At 38.2% G+C, this 24,589-nt stretch overlaps 2 protein-coding genes across 11 annotated transcripts in view; both read right to left on the reverse strand.

The window, feature by feature from the left end:
• The window catches only part of LOC123504662 (myeloid differentiation primary response protein MyD88-like), a 27,416-nt gene extending 10,233 nt beyond the window's left edge, over nucleotides 1-17,183 (reverse strand). The window contains exons 1-10 of one of the 5 annotated variants that reach the window (XM_045255415.1): nucleotides 17,083-17,182; nucleotides 9,184-9,275; nucleotides 8,739-8,823; nucleotides 8,172-8,301; nucleotides 7,078-7,262; nucleotides 6,082-6,198; nucleotides 5,493-5,620; nucleotides 4,729-4,897; nucleotides 4,208-4,370; nucleotides 2,047-2,242 (exon numbers count right to left, since the gene is read on the reverse strand). In XM_045255415.1, coding sequence (XP_045111350.1) covers nucleotides 2,047-2,242; nucleotides 4,208-4,370; nucleotides 4,729-4,897; nucleotides 5,493-5,620; nucleotides 6,082-6,198; nucleotides 7,078-7,262; nucleotides 8,172-8,296 — 1,083 coding nt within the window. In that variant the 5' untranslated portion in view covers nucleotides 8,297-8,301; nucleotides 8,739-8,823; nucleotides 9,184-9,275; nucleotides 17,083-17,182. Of the gene's footprint in view, nucleotides 1-2,046; nucleotides 2,243-4,207; nucleotides 4,371-4,728; nucleotides 4,898-5,492; nucleotides 5,621-6,081; nucleotides 6,199-7,077; nucleotides 7,263-8,171; nucleotides 8,302-8,738; nucleotides 8,824-9,183; nucleotides 9,276-11,406; nucleotides 11,514-15,878; nucleotides 15,965-17,082 lie in introns of those variants that run through there. The other 4 variants (XM_045255414.1, XM_045255413.1, XM_045255417.1 and 1 more) reach the window with 4 other exon arrangements.
• Nucleotides 17,184-18,379: 1,196 nt separating this feature from the next.
• LOC123504617 overlaps nucleotides 18,380-24,589 on the reverse strand; it is a 518,452-nt gene continuing 512,242 nt past the window's right edge. For all 6 annotated transcript variants that reach the window (XM_045255282.1, XM_045255284.1, XM_045255283.1 and 3 more), the window contains 2 exons: nucleotides 23,400-23,888; nucleotides 18,380-21,807 (listed from right to left, as the gene is read on the reverse strand). In XM_045255282.1, the coding sequence (XP_045111217.1) occupies nucleotides 18,769-21,807; nucleotides 23,400-23,888 (3,528 nt within the window). In that variant the 3' untranslated portion in view covers nucleotides 18,380-18,768. The remainder of the gene's footprint in view (nucleotides 21,808-23,399; nucleotides 23,889-24,589) is intronic.

The raw sequence follows: 24,589 nt of genomic DNA on the forward strand, positions 1-24,589 counted from the left end.
AAGAGTGAAGAGTGAAGAGTGAGAGAGAGTTAGCTTTAGCATTAGCATAGGCATACTTAACTGTCCCATGTAATATACATAACCACCTGTTTAATAAAAAAAAAAAAAAAAAGAGTGAGTTAGAGAGAGAGAGAGTGAGTTAGAGAAAGAGTGAGTTAGAGAGAGAGAGAGAGAGTGAGAGTTAAAGAGAGAGAGTTAGAGTTAGAGAGAGGTAGAGAGCTTCTCTCACCCCACCAGTTCGGGTTCTGGCCAGGTCGATCTACTTCCGATCTCCTTCTACTCTCCCAGGAATGGCAGGACACCCTTGACGAAGGCCTGGACACGCTCGTAGTGGCCCTTGATATCGCGGGGGCTTATAACCGAGTGTGGCATGCGGGTCTTCTGACTAAGCTCCAAGCCAAGGGCATCGACGGCGGTCTCCTGAAGCTACTCGAGGATTACCTCCAAGGAAGGACGCTTCGAACCGTCGTCAATGGGCGGACCTCATCACCCACCAATATAGGAGCGTCAGTTCCACAGGGCTCAGTGCTTGGCCCAGTCCTGTGGAATGTGTATATAGACGATCTCCTGCGCCAGCTTCCTGCAGTCAAGGCTTACGCCGACGACTGCACAATCTCCCTCTCCTACTGCCGCCAGGACAGCCAGCGCGCCGTGGCCAACATCAACCGCCAGCTGAAGGCAGCAGAAGAGTGGGGGAAGGTGTGGCAAGTCACCTTCGCGCCGGACAAGACACACGCCATGGTCATCTCACGATCCCCTGCCGCCTCTCAGGCCGTGGAAGGACAACTACAGTTTGAGGGCGAGCAGCTGCCTCTCCAGGAACACATCAAGATCCTGGGAGTCACCATGGATCGTGAGCTGCGCTACGACACCCACATCACGTCTGTAGCCCGCCAGACCTCTCAGCGTGTGTAAGCCCTGCGCAGGATGGCTGGCAGTCTGGACTCGCGAGGTATCCTCACTCTACAGGGCACAAATCCATCCCTGTATGGAGTACGATGCCTTGACATGGATGTCCAGCGCCCATACCCACACCAGCCGGCTCGACGTGATACAGAGGCGCGCTCTTCGTCTATTGGGGGAAGATGAGGAGAGCGTGGCAAGTATCACGTCACTGGAGCACCGGAGGGACGTGGCAACCTTGACGGTGTGCCACAAAGCTCAAGTGCTGCATACACCTCACCTCTCCCGCCACACCCACCCGGGAGAAATAGTTATAGTCATAGTATATGTGTATGATTTATCATAATTATCAACATTCTGTATTCATGTTCATCTCGCAGCCTCCTAAGCCTTTGCAAGACGTCCGTGTTTCAGAGACCAGACACTTCTACTCCAGGAACATGTCAAGATGCAGGGAGTGGCAGTGGAATGTGGGCCTATACTTCAACTGCCATATTGCTGCTATTGCCCACCAGGCCTCCTTGCATGACATGTGACAGATGGCAGGAAACCTCAGGAAGAACTCAAAGTACAGTGGATTTCAAAGTACCAACCACACTTGCAGAGGCTGGATACCATGCAGTGGCACACACTGCAGCTGGTGGGGTCAGAAGGACAGCACCAGCAGGATGTATCAGTGCTGGTGATTTAACACAAGGCTCGGGTACTGCAAGTCCCTCATCTCAGCTTGTTGAGACTTTCACCATGAGTCATCCAGGAAGAGTGCAGGACCATTATCTCTAGTGACGTGCTGGTGCAGGTGCTTCATCTCACTCATGGCAGTAGCAAATGATGCAGACAATGATACTTTAGCAAGTTTTTCCTACGTGTTTTCAATTCTCATTTAAATTGCCTCCTTAAAAATAGCTTTTACTTTCACCTTGAGCAATATCTGCAGAAAAATCAAGTCAAAAACAAATAGAATAGAAAAAATCTATAGCCTAAGTCACTCCTTTTCCTATTTTTACAGTAAAATTTTAGAAGAAAAAAATCTAGGTTAGTCATTCCTCTTCCTATGTTTATGGTAAAATTATTCTTTTAAAAACCAGCATAAATTGCCCCATTACACATTGCTCCCTCTTAACTTTCTACACATACACATACTTGACTAGCAGAGTCTTTCAGAGCAGCTGAGCCATTTTTTGTCTTTCCTTTTCCATCTGATCTGCGAAGAAACTTGGAGAAGAAGCTTGGTGACTGTGATGGAGACGGTGTAGTTACAATGTTGAGAGATGAGGAAGACATTTGGGATGAAGTGGAGGAGCCAGAGAGTTCCCGTATTCTTACTCCAGACTCAGTTCTGTAAAATTGTGTAAATTTAATATGCACCATTTTTTGTTATTCTTAACAATAAACCATACCAAAAGTAAGACATTTTGTATCTTTAACAAAATTCAGTTTAGTGTGTAAAATGATACCAATGATTATGCATTAAGATACTTTGAAGTAAAATATTATACTTCCCACCTGCATGTAATGATCAATTATCAAACTGCCTATTCAGCAGTTTTACTTACAAATGTTCTCGCCTCAATATCAGCTATGAAGTCCAGAATTTCAAAGCTTTTATTTTTTTCATTTAAGGACATTGGCCAATGGTTACAAAAAGTGTAAAACAGAGCTCTACAGAGAGTACTAATCCCTAAATAGAGGTCAAAATTGGAGGATAAGTGTCTTGAAACTTTCCACTTGCAAGAATTCAAGTGATAGGAGAAAATACAAAACCACTTGCAAGAATTCAAGTGAGAGAAAATACAAAACCAGGCAAGAAGTTCCAGAGTTTAACAGATTAAAGGATGAATGATTGGAAATATTGGTTAATTCTTCCATTACAGAAATATTGATTAATTCTTCCATTACAGATGTGGATAGCGATACATGCTTTGGTTACCTAGAAATAAATCACCAGCTGTGTTGATTTGTTCAGTTTGGAACTTCAGACACTGTCTGGCAGGACAGGCATGCAACTATAACACTGCCAAGCACACAATTCAATTAGTTACAAATTTACTATATGATCTTAAGGTATTACTTGCCTTGGCTAACCAAATTTATATTATGCGATAGAAGACAGACCCTGTTGTTTAACAAAGTGCATCAGCAGAACCACTACTAATGGAACAATAAATAAAAGAGAAATAAACATGGTGAAAATTAGACAAATAAACATGGTGAAAATTAAAGCATTTGTAATGATTTGAAAAAAAAAAAAAAACTGCCATGTTCAATAGCTGATTCACATTAGCATAAAAACTTGCTATATTGCAAGATATCTGTGTCATTTGTATATAATCAAACCAAATATTTTAACCATCACCATCAAGTGAAGCAGGAAGTATGGCAAAGCAAGGTAAATACTATGAATATTACCTCAGGTTTGGGTTGTATCAACACCTTGAGATGAATGCTATTTTTCCTCTCTGTATAAGTTCTGATGCCAAATCTTAGAAGGTGAAGATTATGTTGATATGTCTTCCAACATCATCTTTGGACTTACACTTGTCTATTTACATAACATCTTTCAAAATCTTCTCTGAGCTGCCACTTTCTTCTTTGGAAATACATACCATCCTTTCACACTTTGGCTCTTCATAAACAATTAAGATTAATGTTTTGTATGATGTATGTACAATACATCAAGATGTATCAAAAGAACTGTGAAATTGTATACCGAGATCTGCATTAAAACAACTGGCAACCATCAGCAACTCAGTCCATTGCAAATACCCAATTAACATTGTTCAATGCGTTTGGGTCCATCTGCAAGTAGTTTGTAAAGTCTGACTCATAACCATGCTATAGTTCATGAAAAAATCTTTGCATGGCTTCCCCTTTTAATTTCTTAAATGTAATTGCTCCTTGTACCATCCCCTTACTTCATCTTGTCTTTATCCAACAATTATCATGTGGCATAGTGTCTTTCATTTATTTATCTATTTATTTATAAGAAATTGGCCACAACACTACTGTCCCCACACACACTAATAATTGGGCCTAAGTTAACCACTGATGCAATGACTGTGGACAACAGTTCCAAACTTGTCTGCTGGACTTTGCCAGGTAAATGCAGTATAAATTACGATATACAACTTGATCTCGTAGCACTGTTTGTTGTTCAATCTTTTTCTCTGATTCTGCACTTATGTCATCCTATTACGCAATATAATATAATAAGTGTTTATCTGATAAACAAACAGGGTTTTGACCATGTCGACACATAGATCAAATGGCACAACTAAAATTCTTAACTGTAAATAAACCTCACCTTGAGGAAACATTTGGTTGATAAGCGAGTGAATCTCGTAGCTTTTCCCAGTAATTCCAATACCCTTTTGCTCGATAGTAATCCAGGGAGTGGCAAAAACTTATAACAGGAGGCTTGGTACAAGGCTTATAAAGACATGGGATGACAATGCGCCTTCGTTGATCTGAAATACATGAGTACATTAAATTTAATCATGCTTGAAAACAAGTTAAATAACTCCCAATATATTTTTTCCCATATTTTCCTTACATGTTTATGAGCATATGACCAGGCTAGAGAAAGTTATCCTAATAATTCTCAACACTATGCAATCATCTACATATGAACTATCTGAATATGATGAACTAGGTTGAATCATTGTCAGCAACACAAAAGAGTTTTATGAAGTGAACAAAAAATTCAACACTTATTTCTATTCAGACCTTAATAACTTAAATTTCTTCTAAAGAACTGTCATACAGTACAAGACCTACAACTCCCAAACAGGCATAAATTGTAAAACCTTATGCTGTAAAACTTACCTATACTGAGAGCATGGGCAAACATAACGAAGAATTTGTTTGCATTAGAGGCCAAGAATTCCGGTGACAAGATAACAATGACCCTCATGCAGCGCTCAATGATCAGTTTCACAATGCTTTCCGACTCAAACTGAAGTCCTCCAATTAAGTCTCTATCTTTAAGGCATAGCTGAAATATATATTTTATGATTACATATGTACATATATCATTGAAAAATAATCACAAAATCAATACATGAATTATATTTCTGATTAAACTAATACTTCAAGTTTACTAGTAGATGTGTTGCAAAGAAAAAAAAATACAAATGAAGATTACATTAGATGCTTTATAAAGAATGATCCCCCAAAGGTTGAAACATTTTATAGAATAGCACTCACATATCTCAGAAGCTACTTGTTTTCTTGAAAACCCAACCATGAAAATCTTTGCACAAAGATTAATTTCAAGCAATTTATGAGGGCAGAAAGGGAAAGGAAGAGTAAGTAGTATGCAACATCATGGCACAGAGAGGTAAGTGAATGAGTTATGTGTTATAAAACATGGAAGTTGTAGCAGGACATTTAAGGCTAAAGAAAGATCTACTTTGATCATCTTTGCCTGGACTATCAGGTGTCATATCTCTGCATCTGCATGTCCTGACTGAGGTTTGATTCTCAATAAGTTTCCATGGACAATTCATTTAACCTTGAGACCCATTTCCCAGTATTTCCATGATGCCCCAAAGCAGATCATCACAACAGAAATAATAATCAAAACTAACCTTAAGACCATATTCTCCTTCTAGTTTTTCCACCATTTCTTGAACAAAATCAATATCCTCATCAGCAAAAAGTACAAGAGCTGTGTACTGTTGCAATCCAAGTCCCAAGCTCAAATTTTTACGATCATCTGTAATTCACATTTTCTTTAGAAGGACAAAGATCACTAGTGAACAACATTATCCTGTGCAAGTGAAACTTCCACAATAAGGAGATACTTGTGTATTGAGCATATTTACACCAAGCCCATTGAGATCAGCTATATGCACCTCATTTAGCTTAAACAATTACCAATGCAACAAAGAACAGTAGGATAACAAATAACTTCTCATAGAATAACAAATAAGATTCTCAGAATTTGATTTTTCAAATTTTCTCATCTATCATGAGTTGAAGTGTTATAATGATGTAGTATGCATTATATAAATATAGAATGTCAATAGTAAATGAAAAGCAATTGATTGAATGGCATAAAGAAGTCACTTACCATAGAAAAATCTAGCATACTGTGAAGACAGTTAAAAATCACTTTTGCAGAAGACTAGCAAGATACATATCACAAGATGCATCTATTATGGGAAAATAACTTACCAACAGTAAGGATATTATCGTCATATGCAGCCACATCAGTCACTAGCTGGTCCATAGGTGGTGGCAGAGCAGCCAAGGCCCCACCACCTTCCTTCATACACTTGTCGTAATCAGCATCTGACAATTACAATCAAATTGTTTCAAGTACGGTCACAATACAATACAATCAATAGTCCAATTACAGATTCATGAAAAAAGAAAAAAAAATACTGTAAAATACCTGACTGAAACACTTGAGCAGCATGTAAATGCACTCCAACACTTTTTTGTCAACCAGGAGAGAGAAAGAACAACAGGGAAGACAGAATAGTTAAATCTAGAAAAGAGACCAGCTCGGTGAAAGCCAGGAATAGCTCGAGTGTTTTGAATTATTAAATTTATGGACGGGGATGATAGATGGAATTAAGTTTCAAGACATTTGTCCCTATCTTTTGGCTAATTCTTTTAAAATCTTTTAGGAAACCTGCAGTTTAAGTGGGCTTTTTTTTTTTTAATGTTTTGTTGCCCTTGGCAGGTCTCCCTCTTGCAAAAAAAAAAAAAAAAAAAAAAAAAAAAAAAAACTAGCTTTCCTCGTACAGCTAGTGCTACAGTAGTCTGACAGCCTCTTGCAGCAGGATCATTTTCTCATGTTCTTGTAAATTGAAGTAATATGATAAAAATTAAACTATGAGGAATCTCACACTAAGATTAGCAAATACCAGTATGGGGGTAGCAGGCCATAATCTTAGTTATGGCCAAGATTCATTAAGTACAGAACATATGAAATGGAATGCTACTTCTACATTGCATTCTTCTTCCACATTTTGTCATATAAATCAAACTATATAAACAGTCTCTCTGAGTACTTCAGAAGTATATACATAGATATTTTTTACATATAAATGATATGTATTGTTTGTTATTCAGTATGCATTATCCAGGTTAATGTCCTAATTTTCCCTTACTTGCTTGAACAACTTACATATTTAATGACAATTAGCAATATTGAATACTTACATATCATATCCCTTGTGTCATCAATAACATCAAAGCGATCCATAGCTTCCAGATAGTTCCATAGCTGTCCCATCAGACTTCCTTTCTGGCCAAGTAAATGCAAGCAATGTTCTGTAGGTGAAATTTTTCCGCTGCTTATACTGCCCACGTCCAACTCTGCCTGCTCTGCCACACCTCTCCAGTCTCTGCAGGAATTGTGTTCATTTCATTATATTTTATCAAGAAGAATATTATGGTAGTCCATCAGTGCATATATATGGCAAAAGAAAATTAAAATCTGGCCACATCTACTTCCTTCATGACAGTCTTGGGATGATTGATATGGGGTCAGATTTGTTTCTCCAAGTCTTCTGACAGAGTTTTGAGTAGAAGCCTGTCATGGCCAATATGTCTCACTTCAGGTGAATTACCCACTGTTTCCTATAATGTCCCTCAAAAGAGGGCAGGACATAAAATGGTGTTGATATAGAGCTGGTAGTGTCGCCCAATCTTGGCCTTGCTATATAGACTCCTACAACCAGTTCTTTTCTCCAGTGCCTTTATATTCCATGTCAAAGCAGACTGATACCTATCTTAAGGCTGGGAGAACTTACAGAAGCAATTTAAAGAACTAGGACCATCAGTTAAAAGAAAATTAAAGTCAGTAACATATCATAACAAACAGTGCTCATTTTAAACATTTTCTCAATAAGTTAGTTATATCAAAACATCAACCATGATTTCATTATACAACACTTCTAAATTCATTAGTAAAAGCCTCTCAATTGCCTCTATCTAATGCACGGCATGCCTACTTATCATCCTCAACACATCCTCTACTTCAATTCAATTGCTGTTCTTCATAACAAGTTAAAAAATTTTAGAATGGAAAAACCTTTCAGAAATATTTAATCTAAATATATTATCAAACTGATTATTCCGATGAAATATTCACATAATACAATTATATATGTGGCTGTGTTGAATAGCAATCTAGTCAGAAACTGAAGGTTTCTATGCAACTACTATGCCACACTAATAGATATCAGCACATACATTGGGACATTGGGTTTCAAGCACTATGCATATGTATACCAAGTAGTGAATCAGATTACCTGTGGATTCCCTGTGTGGCTAACAGGATCTTTCGTGAATCAAGTCGACAGGCCATGTGTTTTCTTGTGGATGGGCTCAAAATTCTCACAGGAGCCTCAGCTACTTCTCCTCGGTGAATAGACATGTTAGCTTGGAGAATCAAGAAAAAAAAAAAATTATTATTTTTACTATTTTTCATGCTTTTCTACAATCTCATACAAGGTTGAGAAATGAGAAAGGATATTACCAAGTAAAGGCTAACACCTCAAAAGAGGACAATTAGGAAATATATTAGGATAATTGTGACCATATCAAGTTCAGATTCATACTATGGATATAGAAAAAAAGAAACTAAAGGTTAAAGGCTGAGATACGACTTATTTTGGATGATATTTTCCACCTTTCTTTTTGGACTGGCACCTCAGTGGGCAGTTTTTTCCCTCTCTCTGTTGTCTTCGGCCAGTACATCTCACATAATTACATAAAAGAAAAAAGTCTCTTAAAGGAATTCTGAGAGATTAAAAGTACATTATACAAAGCAAGACTAAGAAAACTCTTATAGAAACCAACAGTAGCATTACACCAACCTGAATGTATAGAGCAATTGAAAAAAATATATAATCAAACTGTCACATGTCCTTCATGGCCCATGTTTCATCTTTTGGCCTCAACCTGAAAAAAAAATGCATCGTCATAAATCCTAATTCTGCCACTACTAGGTATATATATACATTGGCATTGGAGTCCACTTTAAGACGTATGAAAAAATGCTACTTAAACTAAACAATCCTAGAAGGCAGTAAACTGATCTGACATTGCTACCAGCCCTTATTTATTAGTAAAATACTAGATTATTAATTTCCAAATAAAAATGTTGGCAAGAAAACTATGCAAATTTTCCAAACATCATGGAAAAGAAGACTGGAATATAAATCAATCAGTGGATAACAGCATCATCCAGTGACAGCATCACCATGTTCAGGTGGCATAATCATAATACAGATTGCATTACCAGCAAGACAGTTGCTATACCTTATCACAGTGCTGGCTGACTAGGAGATGACAGGATGTGTGTTTGGTCTGGTCTGTTGAGATGGAGCACTACCTTGGCATGTTACTGCCTCCTGTTGAGAAATGAGCTTGTATCACATTTGTATCATATGTGGACATTATCACAATAAAGCATTATGATAATTTATTACCATAACATTATCAGGTTATCAGTTATCTGATAATTTTTTCTGAATAATCAACTCATCAATATTGCCCATACTTTGCTTCAAAACTAGTAGTAAGCAATTGTTATAAGAGCATGTTGAAGTTTTAAGTTTTCAAAATCAAATGTGATTTCTTAATTTAATACAATGTTTTTAATTATGAAAAGACAGGATAAACACTACATTTGAATTTGAGTTTTTTCTTTAAGATTTTTCTGAGTTTTTAAAATAAAGATAAAAATTAAAGATTTGGGTTTATAATCTCAAAATTCAAAACATCAATTTATCGTTACCACTGGCATTGAAATTTGTGTTTATTGATTATCAATTATCACTGATAAAGTTATTGTAACCAATGCATCAGGTATTATGATAAATATTTTTGTTATAAGGTGGAATCAAAAGCTTTTTTTCTTATCAACTCCTCCCCTCTGACTGACTGTCTTCAACCTCTTTCTCACTGCTGGAATGTTGCATCTCTTGCTATCTTCTACCACAATTTTCATGCTAACTGCTCTTCTGATCTTGCTAGCTACAGTACATGCCTCCCCTCCTCCTGCAACCTCGCTGCACAAGGCTTTCTTTTTCCTCTCATTCCTACTCCATCCAACTCCCTAGTGCAAGAGTTAACTAGTACTCTCAATCATTCATACCTTTCTATGGTAAACTCTGGAACTCCTTATTTACTTCTGTATTTCCAACTTCCTATGACTTGATTTAATTTAAGAGAGAGGTTTCAAGACATTTTTCCGATTTTATTTCAGCTAACTCTCCCAGACCTCCAAGGGGACTGGCAACAAAGTGGGCTATATAGTTATATATATATATATATATATATATATATATATATATATATATATATATATATATATATATATATATTTTTTTTTTTTTTTTTTTTATGTTGTCCTTAGGTAGATTTCCCCTCTGTAACATTTTATTGCTGCAAAAAAAACATCTATAGGTAGAACTAAACATTTAGAAAGGTTTAGTGTGGTGAACATTACAATAGAAAATAAATTAATGAAAAAGTCTATGAAGTTTAGTCCCAAGACTGATAATGCACCAAATGTGACCTTGTAAGGACCAATGGCTTCTTGAAGCACTTGCTACTTAGGGCTAGATAATAAATTCTGGTTGGATTTGAAGTTCTATCACTTTTATGGCCAAGAGTCTGATGCACAGCAGTTAGCATAACTACAGGAGTGTTGAAGGCTGCGACCTCCTAACAAACTTACATCATGTTAGTTTTTGTTTCCCATCCTCTAAAATCTTTCTCACATGATTTCAAATTTGCAAGGGAGAAATTAGAGTTGTTGCTCAATAGCACAGAGAAAAAAAATTGCATATATATATATATATATATATATATATATATATATATATATATATATATATATATATATATATATTTGTCTGACTGATTTAAAACAGAAAATATATATTATATATGATGAAAGAGATGTTAATCTTCTTATAGTATCCAAAGGTTATATTACATCTACTACCACATATTCCAGTTTTGCTGTATGAAACAATAAATAAACCATTGATACACTAAAATTACTTAAAGAGAAAGTTATACAAAAAAAATAGTATTTTTGAATTATCACAAACACAAAAAGAGAGACAACGAATAATTTCTAAACTATCAATACATTCCACAGACTTCAGGGTGAAAAAAGACCTCTTCCAGCTGATCAATGATATGACTTTTTTTTTTTTTTTCCTAAATACATGAATGTGTTAATCAAGTTTCACATGAACTACTAAACATCAAGCAAGCATACGCAATTACAACTTCGCACCCAGAAATGCTGCACGTGTATAATCAACAGGTGTTAGAGAATCCCTCGAACAGGACGTCAACACAGTGACAACCAAGTGTTTTGGAGGACGTAGCTGGAACATCAACTCTCCATCCTTCAGTGGGCTAATCGTCAGAGATAACATACCCACTACCACTGATACTCAAACATAACAAAAATAGTAACATTGGAAGGGTGAGTGGCTTGGAACGGGGCGTGTCAACACTAACCTGGACTACCACCTGTTGCTTCAAGGACCCCAGCAGAGATTGTTTACGTACATCAGCTGATCAGACACGTTCTCTCATTCAGCGTGTATCATTTCCTATTATGCTTTTTGATGGGACACTAAGGTAAAGATATTTTTAAGCCAACTATGGCATTATTTCTTCGTTACTTATGATATTCGTGATTCATTCAATATAATGAGTGATTGATTAAATATGATGATGCTCTCTCTCTCTCTCTCTCTCTCTCTCTCTCTCTCTCGTTGGCGTACTACGAGGGCCTCCTAGAAAATAATAAGGGAGTGAAGCAGTGTACTTGGACTTTGCCTTAAGGCTTTTGACATAGTCGATAGTGTTCCATAAACTAGAACACAATGGCATCGTCTCACTACGGCCACATAAAATAAATAAATAAATAAATAATACCAATCCTATAGGGCCGCATACTATATTAATCCAAAATCATTAACATTTAAGATACAAAATTAAAGGCTTCTAAAGAAAAAGCCATTCTCATACGCATGTGCACACCTGCGGAAGAAAATGAAATGCTCACAATACTATTTGGCTTTGTTTATTAACTTGTTCTTTCAAATCTATTAATATTTGTCGGGCCGCATTAACTCCTTTCGCGGGCCGCGGGCCGTAGTTTGCCCACACCTGCACTAGGAAAATGGAAACCATTTCCTCCCGGGAAACACCTAGGAAAAATCTGTTATGGGGATCCCTATCCGATCCTTGTTCAGTGGAAACTTAGAAAGCCACAGGGATCCGTAACTTGGCTCCCTCCTTTTCATCATGCCCGTTGGTGATATTTACAAAAACGTGGACCACTCTGAAGCCACGCTTCTTTGCTGAAGGCACAAACATACAATAGAAAAGTAACAAAAGTTAGGGACAAAAACTACAAATTGACCTAAAAAAAACATTAATCTGGGCCGATGAAATTAATGTCAAAACGGAGAAAAAATTAATTTGCTCAGATACAGAGATTACCATAAAAAATAAATTAAATCAACTATTATATCAAGGATCAGATCATTACAGAAACCAAACATGGATGTCAAGGGGATCGATGTACACGAGTAATAATGTTAAGGACGCATCCTTCACTCATCACATCAACAATTACAGATGCAGCAAAGAAAATGACCAGCTATAGGTCCTACTAACATGTAGAACATGAGAACAAAAGTGCCATGATCATTCTGTGGTAAAACTATGGTCCAGCTCAAATTACGATATTCCTGTCAGCTTTGGTCACCTGACAAAATTCAATACATAACCTCTCTTGAAGTACCACAAAGAATCTCACGGCATGCAACACTTAAAGCTATAGGGAGCGGCCGAAGTACTCAAGTCATTGCAGAGGATCGGGGAGGGAAAGCGTATTGTCAAATATGTATGGATAATAACCCAGGGAAAGCCCCAAATGTTGACGATATTAATTTCACACCCCGTATGTTCATCCACGATAGTACCTGCTTGTTTAACTGCATCTCAAAAGAATTCCTGAAGATCACAGTGGAGTCTTTCAAGAGGAGACCGGCCACGTGGCTCAGTGGGATATCAGATGAACCTCCAATACCAGGATACCCTAGCTCTTATCACAACACCTATCAACAACCATCACCCGGAATCGAGGACTGGGTCTTATACGGGGTATCCTGGAGCCAGTGTAAGCCCACTTTAGCTGTGCCATTAACAAGCAAAATTCAACAAAGTATCCAAAGGAAATAAATAAGTAATCCATAACGAGAAACATGAAAAACAGGAGGTATGTTTATAGATCATCACAAGAAACACGAGGTAGTATGCTTAAAGGTGGGTTCACAAGTGCCAGTCGGTAATTTCCGACTGAATATGCCTAGCGACTGGAGAAACCAGTCGCAAAACAAGACTAACATGTTGGTCTTGTTCAGTCGATTTGCGACTTTATTTACGTTATGATGTCAAGGATTAAGCTTTGAAAATGTGGTCTCCAGGTGTAGAGAAGATATTAGCGTTTGTGAGGGAAAAGAACACATCTGAGACACCAGAAATTAATTATACAGTAAAAAAAAAGCTTGCGCAAATCGTCGTTTGATGAAATAGCTGCCACTCTCCATGAACTGCTTTCCTCAATGCAGGATGTTGTTGTGGGTGAGGAGTGAAGACTTCTCAGGATATAATTTGATCGCAATTGTGAACAGTCTTAAGATTGGTGTATGGTTGATACTCCTTTCTTTCCTTCTACTTAGCCAGGGACGTATCCACAGGCATTTTTTTCTGTTGACTCTTCCGGTACGCCAAAAGATGAGCAACCACAGCTTCAGCATCGTCACTGGAAGAAGACATCTTGGTGGTTAGCTGTTTGTTTACACTCACTTCCCGTCAAGACGCCAACTCGTCCATACTTTTCAGTCGCTACGTGTGACACTTTCCGACTAGAAGGGAAATTCTACCGACATAAACTTTCAGTCGCAAATAGGCACGTGTGAACCCGCCTTTATTAATTTTTTGAATTATGAACGGACACAGTAATAAGAAGAACGCATTTTTACCATGAGTTCTGAGTACGATTAGAATTTTATTGACATTAGATGATGTTTGGAGGTCAGAAGATTACTGGCCACACTCTTCACTATTCTAGTCCCCAAAATGAGTTTCCGAAGTTGCATAAAATCACAAAATATCAACCAGAATTAATATGGAAACGCGTCATGGTACTGAAGGGGGTTAAGGATGCGCCGAGCTTTTATCTATTTGTTCATTCATTTATCTATTCGTTTTCCGAACAAGAAAAGAAATAATACGCTGAGATATTTAGTAAAATCACGAAATACTTGTAGCCAATAAGTGGTGTTGCGGGAACCTATATAGCTCTACACTGAATTCTGTGCCTATGTAATGTGTTTCTGTGCACCCACGTGTGCTGCATGGCCGAGGACCCCACTTATCATGGACAACACATTCAAGGTTATTTGCAGGGGTGTGGAATCGAAGTCGGAGTCGAGGAGTCGGCTACTTTTGGCCAGAGTCAGAGTCGGAGTCGGAGTCGGAGTCGGTAAAAATATGAGCAACACCGACTCCTTTACGTGATAAATTTTCGAGTAAAGATTCCACTTCATTGATATTGGAGATTCCTACAAATTGTGAGAAATTGACTTTGTGGAGGATGTGTCCAATCAAGCACTACATATAAAGATAATTTTCATTAATTTATGATAATTATATAATCGTCAAGTACACTTTTATTACGGATTGACTCGAAAATATGTAAGTATTGATTCTCTTCACTTTCGTCTGTTTTGGGTGTGGCAACTAGCGAGCTTTTTGCTTAATCTTTTCCCTTGACCACCATCCCTCATGTAAAAAAAAAAAAAAAAAAAAAAAAAACGTACTGTAAAAAAAAAAAAAAAAAAAAAAAAAAAAAAAAGCACTGGAGTCGAAGTCGCAACATTTAAATTTCCTGGAGTCGCAGTCGCAGTCGGACTTTTGAAAATCCGACTCCACACCCCTGGTTATTTGTTCTTATATAATTAATTGTTCATTCAGAGATATAATTATCTTGCTTCACACACACACACACACACACACACACACACACAGAGAGAGAGAGAGAGAGAGAGAGAGAGAGAGAGAGAGAGAGAGAGAGAGAGAGAGAGAGAGAGAGAGAGAGAGAGAGAGAAAGAAAGAAAGAAAGAAAGAAAGAAAGAAAGAAAGAAAGAAAGAAAGAAAGAAAGAAAGAAAGAAAAAGTTTAAAGTAAATAATGAAACAATCAATTACGTCTTTGAAAACGAGCAAACGGTTATGTGAAAACATGGAGTAAATATTTTTATGGAAACATCAAAATATTATTGAAAATCCTCCTCCTCCTCCTAAAGTCTAAACTGACACGCGGCGGCATGTTAACACACCGTGCATGCGTAGGTGGTGTAAACTCAGCAAGCGGGGCTACTCAGATAGATACACGATGCGATGTGTTCGAGGAGTAAAACTTAATGAGTGCTACATCGTGCATTCAGTAATGGTAACTTGTTATCTCGTGTAAGAAAGTTGATTCTGGGATAGGACGTGGGGTCATGTTCCGTGACTCGTCACTTTTCCGACTTAGTGGGATATAGTATCATTTGTCCCTCCCACTTACCATAGTAATGTTTAACATACACAATAATTTCAGTTATATAATGCTACTATTAATTTTAGCACAGGCAGAACAGAGTATAAGGAACATCGTTAAATTTCAAATAACACAAGTAGACTATGTAGGTCTTAACATGCATTACATGTGGCCTCAAATTATCGGAAATTAGGGAATTTCGCTTGTTACATTTGCCCTGCTCCACATTCCCCCGGCTACTTTAAAGGAATCGACGCCCATGATCTTGTGGGATAGTCTCAGAGAGAGAGAGAGAGAGAGAGAGAGAGAGAGAGAGAGAGAGAGAGAGAGATGGGGGAGGGGGGAAGAGTACTCGTTCACTATTATACTTACCTTATACTTCACATCCTCTTGAGTAACTGGAGAAGCCTGCTTCCTCCCACCAACCTCTCTCTCTCTCTCTCTCTCTCTCTCTCTCTAACGATAAGAAGAAACAATAACAGAGAAAGCAAGCTATTAAATGAGTGGCTAATTAACTTGTGACGGGATCATAATCATGAAGCAAAATAAAACTTGTTACCCTTTTCTTAGAACTACCTGTTGACTCAGCACTAACAACTCGATTATAGAGTCCATTCCATTTATCTACTTCTTATTCCAAGGTCATTACTTTTAAGCTATTATCATTGCTAACCCTCGGAGTCTTGTTTTCATCACCTTAATCAAATGCCTTCTCATTCTCTCTGAAGTGACCACTGGTAATACGGAAACCTGCATTGCACAGCAGAATCTAAATGAAGTCTGATCAATGCAAAATATAACTAATATTACTTCAGGACTTCTACTTTTAACATTCCTGAAGATTCATCCTAATATAGTTATAATTCCTTTATTTCAGGTCTCTGTGCATGGTTTTCTCCTATAACATTGCTCATTCCTAAGTTGTCTTCGCCTTCTGATCCTGTTGTTGATGATTTAACGAGTCCATAACACAAACTATTTCTAAAGATGACGAATCTTAACTTATGCGTGCGACTCTCTCTCTCTCTCTCTCTCTGTCAGCCTGAATAGCTAAGGGAACACCCAGCATACACACACACACACACACACACACACACACACACACCGCGTAGTGTACGCTCGACTCACAATCGAGAGGGTCCCGGTTCGAGTTCCGGAAAGCGGCGAGGCAAATGGGCAAACCTCTTAATGTGTAGCCCCTGTTCACCTAGCAGTAAATAGGTACGGGATGTAACTCGAGGGGTTGTGGCCTCGCTTTCCCGATGTGTGTTGTGTGTTGTGGTTCCAGTCCTACCCGAAGATCGGTCTATGAACTCGGAGCTCGCTCCGTAATGGGGAAGACTGGCTGGATGACCAGCACACACACACACACAAAGAAAAAAAAGCTGCATGGGCCTTTCTTGCAAAGTGGAATTTTCAAACAGACCATCCTTATTAGTCTATCACTTTTAGATATTTTTTTCTCTCCTTGGGGGGCGCATATTCATATTTCAAGTTATTCAAGAGAACGATAATGAGCTCTCTGGCATACCAGTACCTGAATATTTCCAGTGTGACCTATCTGTTGTAGTCTTACCCGGCTGAGAAAGGCGAGAGTGATATATTCCTCCATGTTGCTTGGAGCCACAGACACCAACAATCCAACAATGCGTACTTAAGTGAAGGAAATAACTACGTTGCAAGAGAGAGAGAGAGAGAGAGAGAGCGCAGGAGAAGGCACTTCCGTCTCTGGGCAGGCTTGGAATGTAATGGCAGGGCGTGGAAAATTCCTTTTCGTAACTCTGTGAAGCTTCGATCTTTATTCGAGACAAATATTTCCATACCTTTGAACAGCACATTGCTAGATTGATTTCCAACGTTCATGGTGTTCCTTCTTTGATGTTTACGCCTGGAGGAAATTCTGACTGTAGCTAACCACCATACGTTGCAGAAAACAATACATATTAAATCTTTATCTCTCTTTTCTTACTTTCTTCCTTTTAAGTGTAGGTAGGTAGATTAACTAGATAGAAATGGAGCCACTATTCAGCTGAATCTTCTACTCGTATTTCAATCTGACCTTCACGTACTTTAAATTCCATCATATTCTCTCTCTCTCTCTCTCTCTCTCTCTCTCTCTCTCTCTCTCTCATTAGAATGTTGAATAGTTCTGTAGTTATTTGTTTCTCTCACGTAAGTCCGTTGTTCCCACGCTCAAGCAGGAAACAAGGACCACTCCACTCACGAGCAGGAGTCCAAACCTTTGCAAGAACTATAACAAAAACAGTAGCAGCAGTGTTACTACTAATGCATCACCAACAATAAAAAAAACAACTACTATTGCTGGTGCTCTTCCTGCTGATCTAACTATATTGAATTGCTATTACTACCAGTATGTACTACTACTACTACTATTACTATTAGTATTCCAAGACCATGCATTTTTTTCGTTCCACACACAACTCCGCTCATCTTTAACTTACTTACCACCCATGCCTTACTATGGGTTGTTCTGATTACAGTAGCTACGCAGGACCTTCACTTCTTACTCTCAGGATAGGATCTATTTCTCTCCACGTTTGCAAAGATGGGACCAATTGTTTCACTGCAAATACTACCTCTTCCATTTTTTTTTTTTTGTTCCGACCCTCAGGTATCATCATATATCTGTAAAATAATTTCCCTTATATTTGCTTTTATCAGGCATAAATTATATATTTTTCTTGTCATTCAAACCATGCTCACTCAGTTTATTAAGTTAAGGAAAAATAATTATTGTATTTCAGTTATACTTTTCTATGTAAATTTTGTGTACTATTTCCAGTAATTTGCTGTGTTTATTAGAACCTGTTTGTGTGTTGATGCATTCTAATAGGAAATAAGAAAGACAGGCATTCACATATATCTCCAATTTTATTAACAACATATAAACAATTATGGTATAGTTAGTAATAATATTTTACAATAAGGTTTGGTGACGTGGGCTGGAGAAAGAGAGGCAGAGGTGGCAAATCTGTCAGTAGTCAGACTCCATTTCTTACTCAATTTCTCCAATATGACAATCATATAAGGCCTTATTCTAATGACTTAGAGGATAACTCTGTACAAAATATACAAATTATGATACAGATACATACAAAAGCTTATCGTCTTGAGCATTTAGTACGTTAGAAGAATAATCTAACAGAGAGTCTGCTGTGTTAGTGGCGGCAATGAAGGCAGGTAGTGCAGCCGCTGAGTGAACAAGCGCGGTGGGCAGAGGTGAGACCGAGGGCACTCTTTGCTAGACGTAAGACTCTTCGCCGTAGTTAGAGTGTGGACGTGACTTTCTTGAGGTAAAGGAGTCTCCTGCCCCAAGGTGATAAGAGGTAATTGGGGCACGGTGGGCGGAGGGTGGTGGTCGATAGGGAGGAGGATGAACCTTAGCACCCTTCAAGGTTTCTCCAAATATTGCTCTCAACTGTGATACTGACCAACTAATTTCTTGCCTTATGTCTGGGTCTAACTGACGCAAGTCCCGGAGTGCAGCATGGCCTGAGAAGTCTTGTAGAGAGGGAGTGGTGTGGTAGTCCCAGTCTTCCTCCTCACCACCATCAGAGTCTGGGTGCTGCACAGGACAAGAGTCACGGGAGGGTACACTCTTGCTGCGGTGAGATGCTGAAGAGTCCCGTCGTCTTGCTCTCCCACGACGTTTCTCATTGTGTGCATTGGTGTCTGGGACAGACACAGAGGTCACGTGTGAATCCTGCGCCCAGGAGCCTGATGTCTGAATACCTTCATCTCTCACTTCATCCTCCAAGTCATAATCATCTGTTTGCGTCTCAATGCTCTTCTTCTCTACTCTGGGAGGTGAGATTGCTCGGCTGGTCGTCTGTCTTACCCGTGATTCTGGTATTTGTGAGTAAGCAGACTCAATTTCAATCACTGTCCGTTCTTTGGGAGGGAGGGAAGGTGGACTGTCATCTGTGTAAATGATGGTTTTGTGGTACGGTGGGTCACATCCATAAGACGTGGGTAAGGAAGAAACTGACCGCGACTTGCGAGCCTGAGTCTCAACATGGACAGGAGGCAGGTGCTTGAGGCGTCCCAGGCCATCACTTACTCTACGGTTACTTCGCTGCTTGGGAGGAAGTGGTGGGGGCTCTGACTTGGGTGGCAATGGTGGCGGTCGCTCATACTCATCACTGTCTTCTGCTTGAGCTGGGGAGGCACGTACTAAATCACTTGGGTATGTGTTTTCCTCTTGGTAGATTCTCAAAGACTCTTCATACAGTTGCTTGGCTCTTGCTGACTTCATCTTTTCCTCACGTATGGCATATTCATTGAAGTGGCCGTCTCTCCCTGAAGGAGATCCCTGCACAGGTCCTTGCTGCTGTCCTCCACGATACATGAGAGAACGTCGTGTTAGTGCTTCTTCATATGAGGGTGGATTGGAGGCAAGAGTGGAGGTGCTGCCAGCAGATACCACTGTACACATACTTCCTGTCCTCTCACTCTTGAAGGAAGAATTACGAGAATTATGAGATTCACCAGAGTCAGATGGTGCATGTTCATTGCCATAAATAGCTTCCCAAGTATTGAGACCACCACCACCATACTCTTTTCCTCTTGAATTTGATCTTGAGACATGTGGTGTTGAATCGTCATCACTCAAAGTGGAAGAATCGTAGGATCGGTCAGCTTCATCATGTATTTGGGGAGTGGACCTGGAGCGGTGCCAGGACACAGCATCATGGGAGGAGGATCGGGACACAGCCGGGGTGTTGTCTGGGGACCGTCCCATTCGTTCCTCACGAGCAGGTTCTGTTAAGTAGTGAGCAGATTTAGATCTACGAATGGGTGACTCCCGACCTCCAACCATACCTTCGTCTTCATCGGGAGGTGGTGGTGGAGCACGGCCCTTCCCGTGCTGTGCAGGCCGCTTGTTGCCCACACCACTGGGCCCTAAAGATATACCATATTCTAGTCCATTATATTTGTTTAGAAGAGACTCCTCAGAATTTGATCTGACCAAACTCCCATCTCCACTACTTGATCGAGACACCTTACGTAGATTTGATCGTCGGCGCATCCAGTCGTGGCGCTGGAAGTTGGAATTGACAACAAAAGGTGGGGGGTTAACCATGGTGCCAGAGCCTGTTGGAGGAACACTGTATATGGAGTCTTCTTCTTGTCCTTTCCTATACACATCACTCATGCAGTCCTGCCGGCTCTGGTACACTCTGGTGTATTCCTTCCCCTGTCCTGAGCCACCGTGGACATAACCTGGGGTAGAGTATGTGATCTGTATCCGAGCATGTTCCCTACTTGGGGCAGCATAATAATTTTCTGGATCATCATATCCAACTGGTACCTTGTCCGGTCTGCGATATACAGAAGCATATATTGCATTAGGGTTGTTAGGGGCTGTGTAGTGCTGGAATCGCTCGCCAGACCGTTCAGAGTGGCCACCACTACTGTAGTTACTGACACTTTTATCAGCGCCAGAATGTCCAGAGCTGGTAGATTCACTCTCTTCTTCATCGGGAGTATACAGTTGTGAGTCACTCATGGTCAGTCCTGAGTCACGGCTCAGATTAGTTAGAGACATTTTGTCTTTCCGTGGCAGAGGAGAGAGTTCACCTTCCTGGAGGAGCTCACGCTCCAGTGAGTCGATGCTGCTGTCATCTCTTCTCATGCCTCCTGAGCTGTGCAGGCTGTGGCCACTGTGAAGACTATGGAGACTATCAGACTCCTCTGCACCACTGTCCTGCCTCATGGGGTCTCTCTCTGGAGGCTCACCTAGGAGATGTAGGACATCTTCACCAAATATATCTCCACATCGCTCAATGAGAAACTCCACAACAGCTGGCACTTGTTTGGAGGCCTCTGGACTGAGAGCAAGAACTGGAGATGAAGGCCACAAGATGGATGGTCCAACACAAACTGCCAGGTTGGAGGCAGACATCATGTTTTCAGAAGCTCGTCGTGTGATGTGATGCAGCACACACAGGAAATGCTGGAGGAGAAGGAGGTGAGCACGTGGAAGGCGAGAACACAGCAACAATGTGCGTGATATGCGTTCTCTCAATCCACTGATAAGAGATAACTCGAGCCACTCCTCATACAGGTCAGCAACCAGCAAGCAATCAGGCATGGAGCGCAGGAAGTCTTTGAGGAGTGCTGCAACAGCTGTGATGTGAATGCTTTCCAAGTCAAGATTACTGTCTGCATCTGCTGAATCCAGTTTTTCCCTCAGCTCTCGCACCAGTCGAGCGTTGGCAGACTTGCGAAAGATCCCAACAGTGAAGGGGCCCTTCAAAAATAGTTGAGACAGCATGTCCTGGAAACAAAAAACAAGCTCATTACAAAGAATGAATAAACAATTTCACAGTACAAAATAGTGTACATTTTAAATTGCCTTTCCCGCATAAAACAAAATTGAAACAAAAAACCAGCAAATAACTTTTAAAAAGCACTCAAGATAATTCTTTACTCAACCCCAAGTTATTGTTAAGTTAATTATTTTCTAACCACAGCCTACTCTTATACTTGCATCCAGTTGAAGAAATAAATTATTTATCTATATATATATATATATATATATATATATATATATATATATATATATATATATATATATATATATATATATATATATATATATATATATATATATATATATATATATATATATATATATATATATATATATATATATATATATATATATATATATATATATATATATATATATATATATATATATATATATATATATATATATATATATATATATATATATATATATATATATATATATATATATATATATATATATATATATATATATATATATATATATATATATATATATATATATATATATATATATATATATATATATATATATATATATATATATATATATATATATATATATATATATATATATATATATATATATATATATATATATATATATATATATATATATATATATATATATATATATATATATATATATATATATATATATATATATATATATATATATATATATATATATATATATATATATATATATATATATATATATATATATATATATATATATATATATATATATATATATATATATATATATATATATATATATATATATATATATATATATATATATATATATATATATATATATATATATATATATATATATATATATATATATATATATATATATATATATATATATATATATATATATATATATATATATATATATATATATATATATATATATATATATATATATATATATATATATATATATATATATATATATATATATATATATATATATATATATATATATATATATATATATATATATATATATATATATATATATATATATATATATATATATATATATATATATATATATATATATATCTATATATATATATATATATATATATATATATATATATATATATATATATATATATAATCTATATCTATATATATAAATATATATATGTTTCCACAAGAACCTTAGAAGGTTTTGTAGGTGTAGTGTAGTGAATAAGCATTGAATCTGTAGACACATATAAATGTGTATGTATGAAGCCTTATGAGTCAAATTTCATGCAGAGAGAGAGAGAGTGTAGAACGGCAATTCATGCTTGTGTGCATTTTTCCGTCTTTTCCTTGTATCTACTTATTGTAAGCTGACATTCCCTCTATCATTCATTATTCTAAGCATGAATATCTGTGTGTAAAATACTCATATCTAAAATTACCAACTCATCATGTTCATTTGCAATGGCTGTAAGTTCGGTCGAAATTAAAGACATTGTAGATATCAGTTCAAAATGTCAGAACTGGTTTGTGAACGTTGTTACATCCAAAACGAACAGTCCAATGTCTCACCATGACAGGTTTGGGCAGCATGTTGTCAGCCTCGACCAGCTTCACCAGGGACTGGCCGTACAAAGCCCCCGCACAGGAGTTGACGCTGCCATCTAGAGATTCACCCTTGCTGTTGGCTCTCTTGAATACCCGGTGGATCCTGATAGGCGACTTACGTGCCTTCTTGGACACCTTCTTCATGCCCTCGGGAGACCCAAAGGAGAGCTTCCGTGCTTGACGCAAGATAAACTGACATCGCGTGACCAGCTCAGCGTTGTACAGGTTGTTGCACTGCTCCGCGTCACAATCCTGCAGCAAGTCTCGCACGCAGTTCATCTTGATGGCGTAAGGAAACTCATGGCCAATAAGAGGGTAAGGTGAGTCATCCATTCCAGTCTTGACCCAAAGCTGGAACTGTGATGAGTCGGCGCCACCCATCTCCAGGTGATCGAGGGTGAGAGAGACACATTCCTGCGCCGTCGTGGTGGAGCTGATGCTTACGGTCTTGCTCTGAGAAAAAAAAATAATGTTCAAATTTTCGTTGCTAGAACAGATGCTGTGTGACACAAAGAGGGATTACAGATGTTGTGTGACACAAAGAGGGAGTACGGAAGCTGTTTGACACAAAGAGTACTGGTGCTGTGTGACACAGAGAGAGTACAGATGCTGTGTGACACAAAGAGTATTGGTGCTGTGTGATACAGAGAGAGTACAGATGCTGTGACACAAAGAGGGAGTACGGAAGCTGTTTGACACTAAGAGGGAGTACGGAAGCTGTTTGACACAGATTACTAATGCTGTGTGACACTAAGAGGGAGTACAGATGCTGTGTGACACTAAGAGGGAGTACTGGTGCTGTGAGATGGGATGGGGTGGGATGGGATGGACAAAAAAAGATTGACTATAAATTGCATTTTTCAAGATGTATTTTCATATACTGGAGTTTTGACTTCACCGTCAAGTATATGTAATAAATGTTTAATTATTATGTGAAATGTTTTAACAATACTGAAACATCGATGCGAAACATCATTAAACAAAAAAATGCCTCCTAAGGTTTGTCTAAAACAATCTAATATCATTACAAAACTAGTCTCTACGTACATACATACATAGAGAGAGAGAGAGAGAGAGAGAGAGAGAGAGAGAGAGAGAGAGAGAGAGAGAGAGAGAGAGAGAGAGAGAGAGAGAGAGAGAGAGAGATACTATAA

The sequence above is a fragment of the Portunus trituberculatus genome, chromosome 16 (genome assembly GCF_017591435.1).
Source record: "Portunus trituberculatus isolate SZX2019 chromosome 16, ASM1759143v1, whole genome shotgun sequence".
Taxonomy (NCBI): domain Eukaryota; kingdom Metazoa; phylum Arthropoda; class Malacostraca; order Decapoda; family Portunidae; genus Portunus; species Portunus trituberculatus.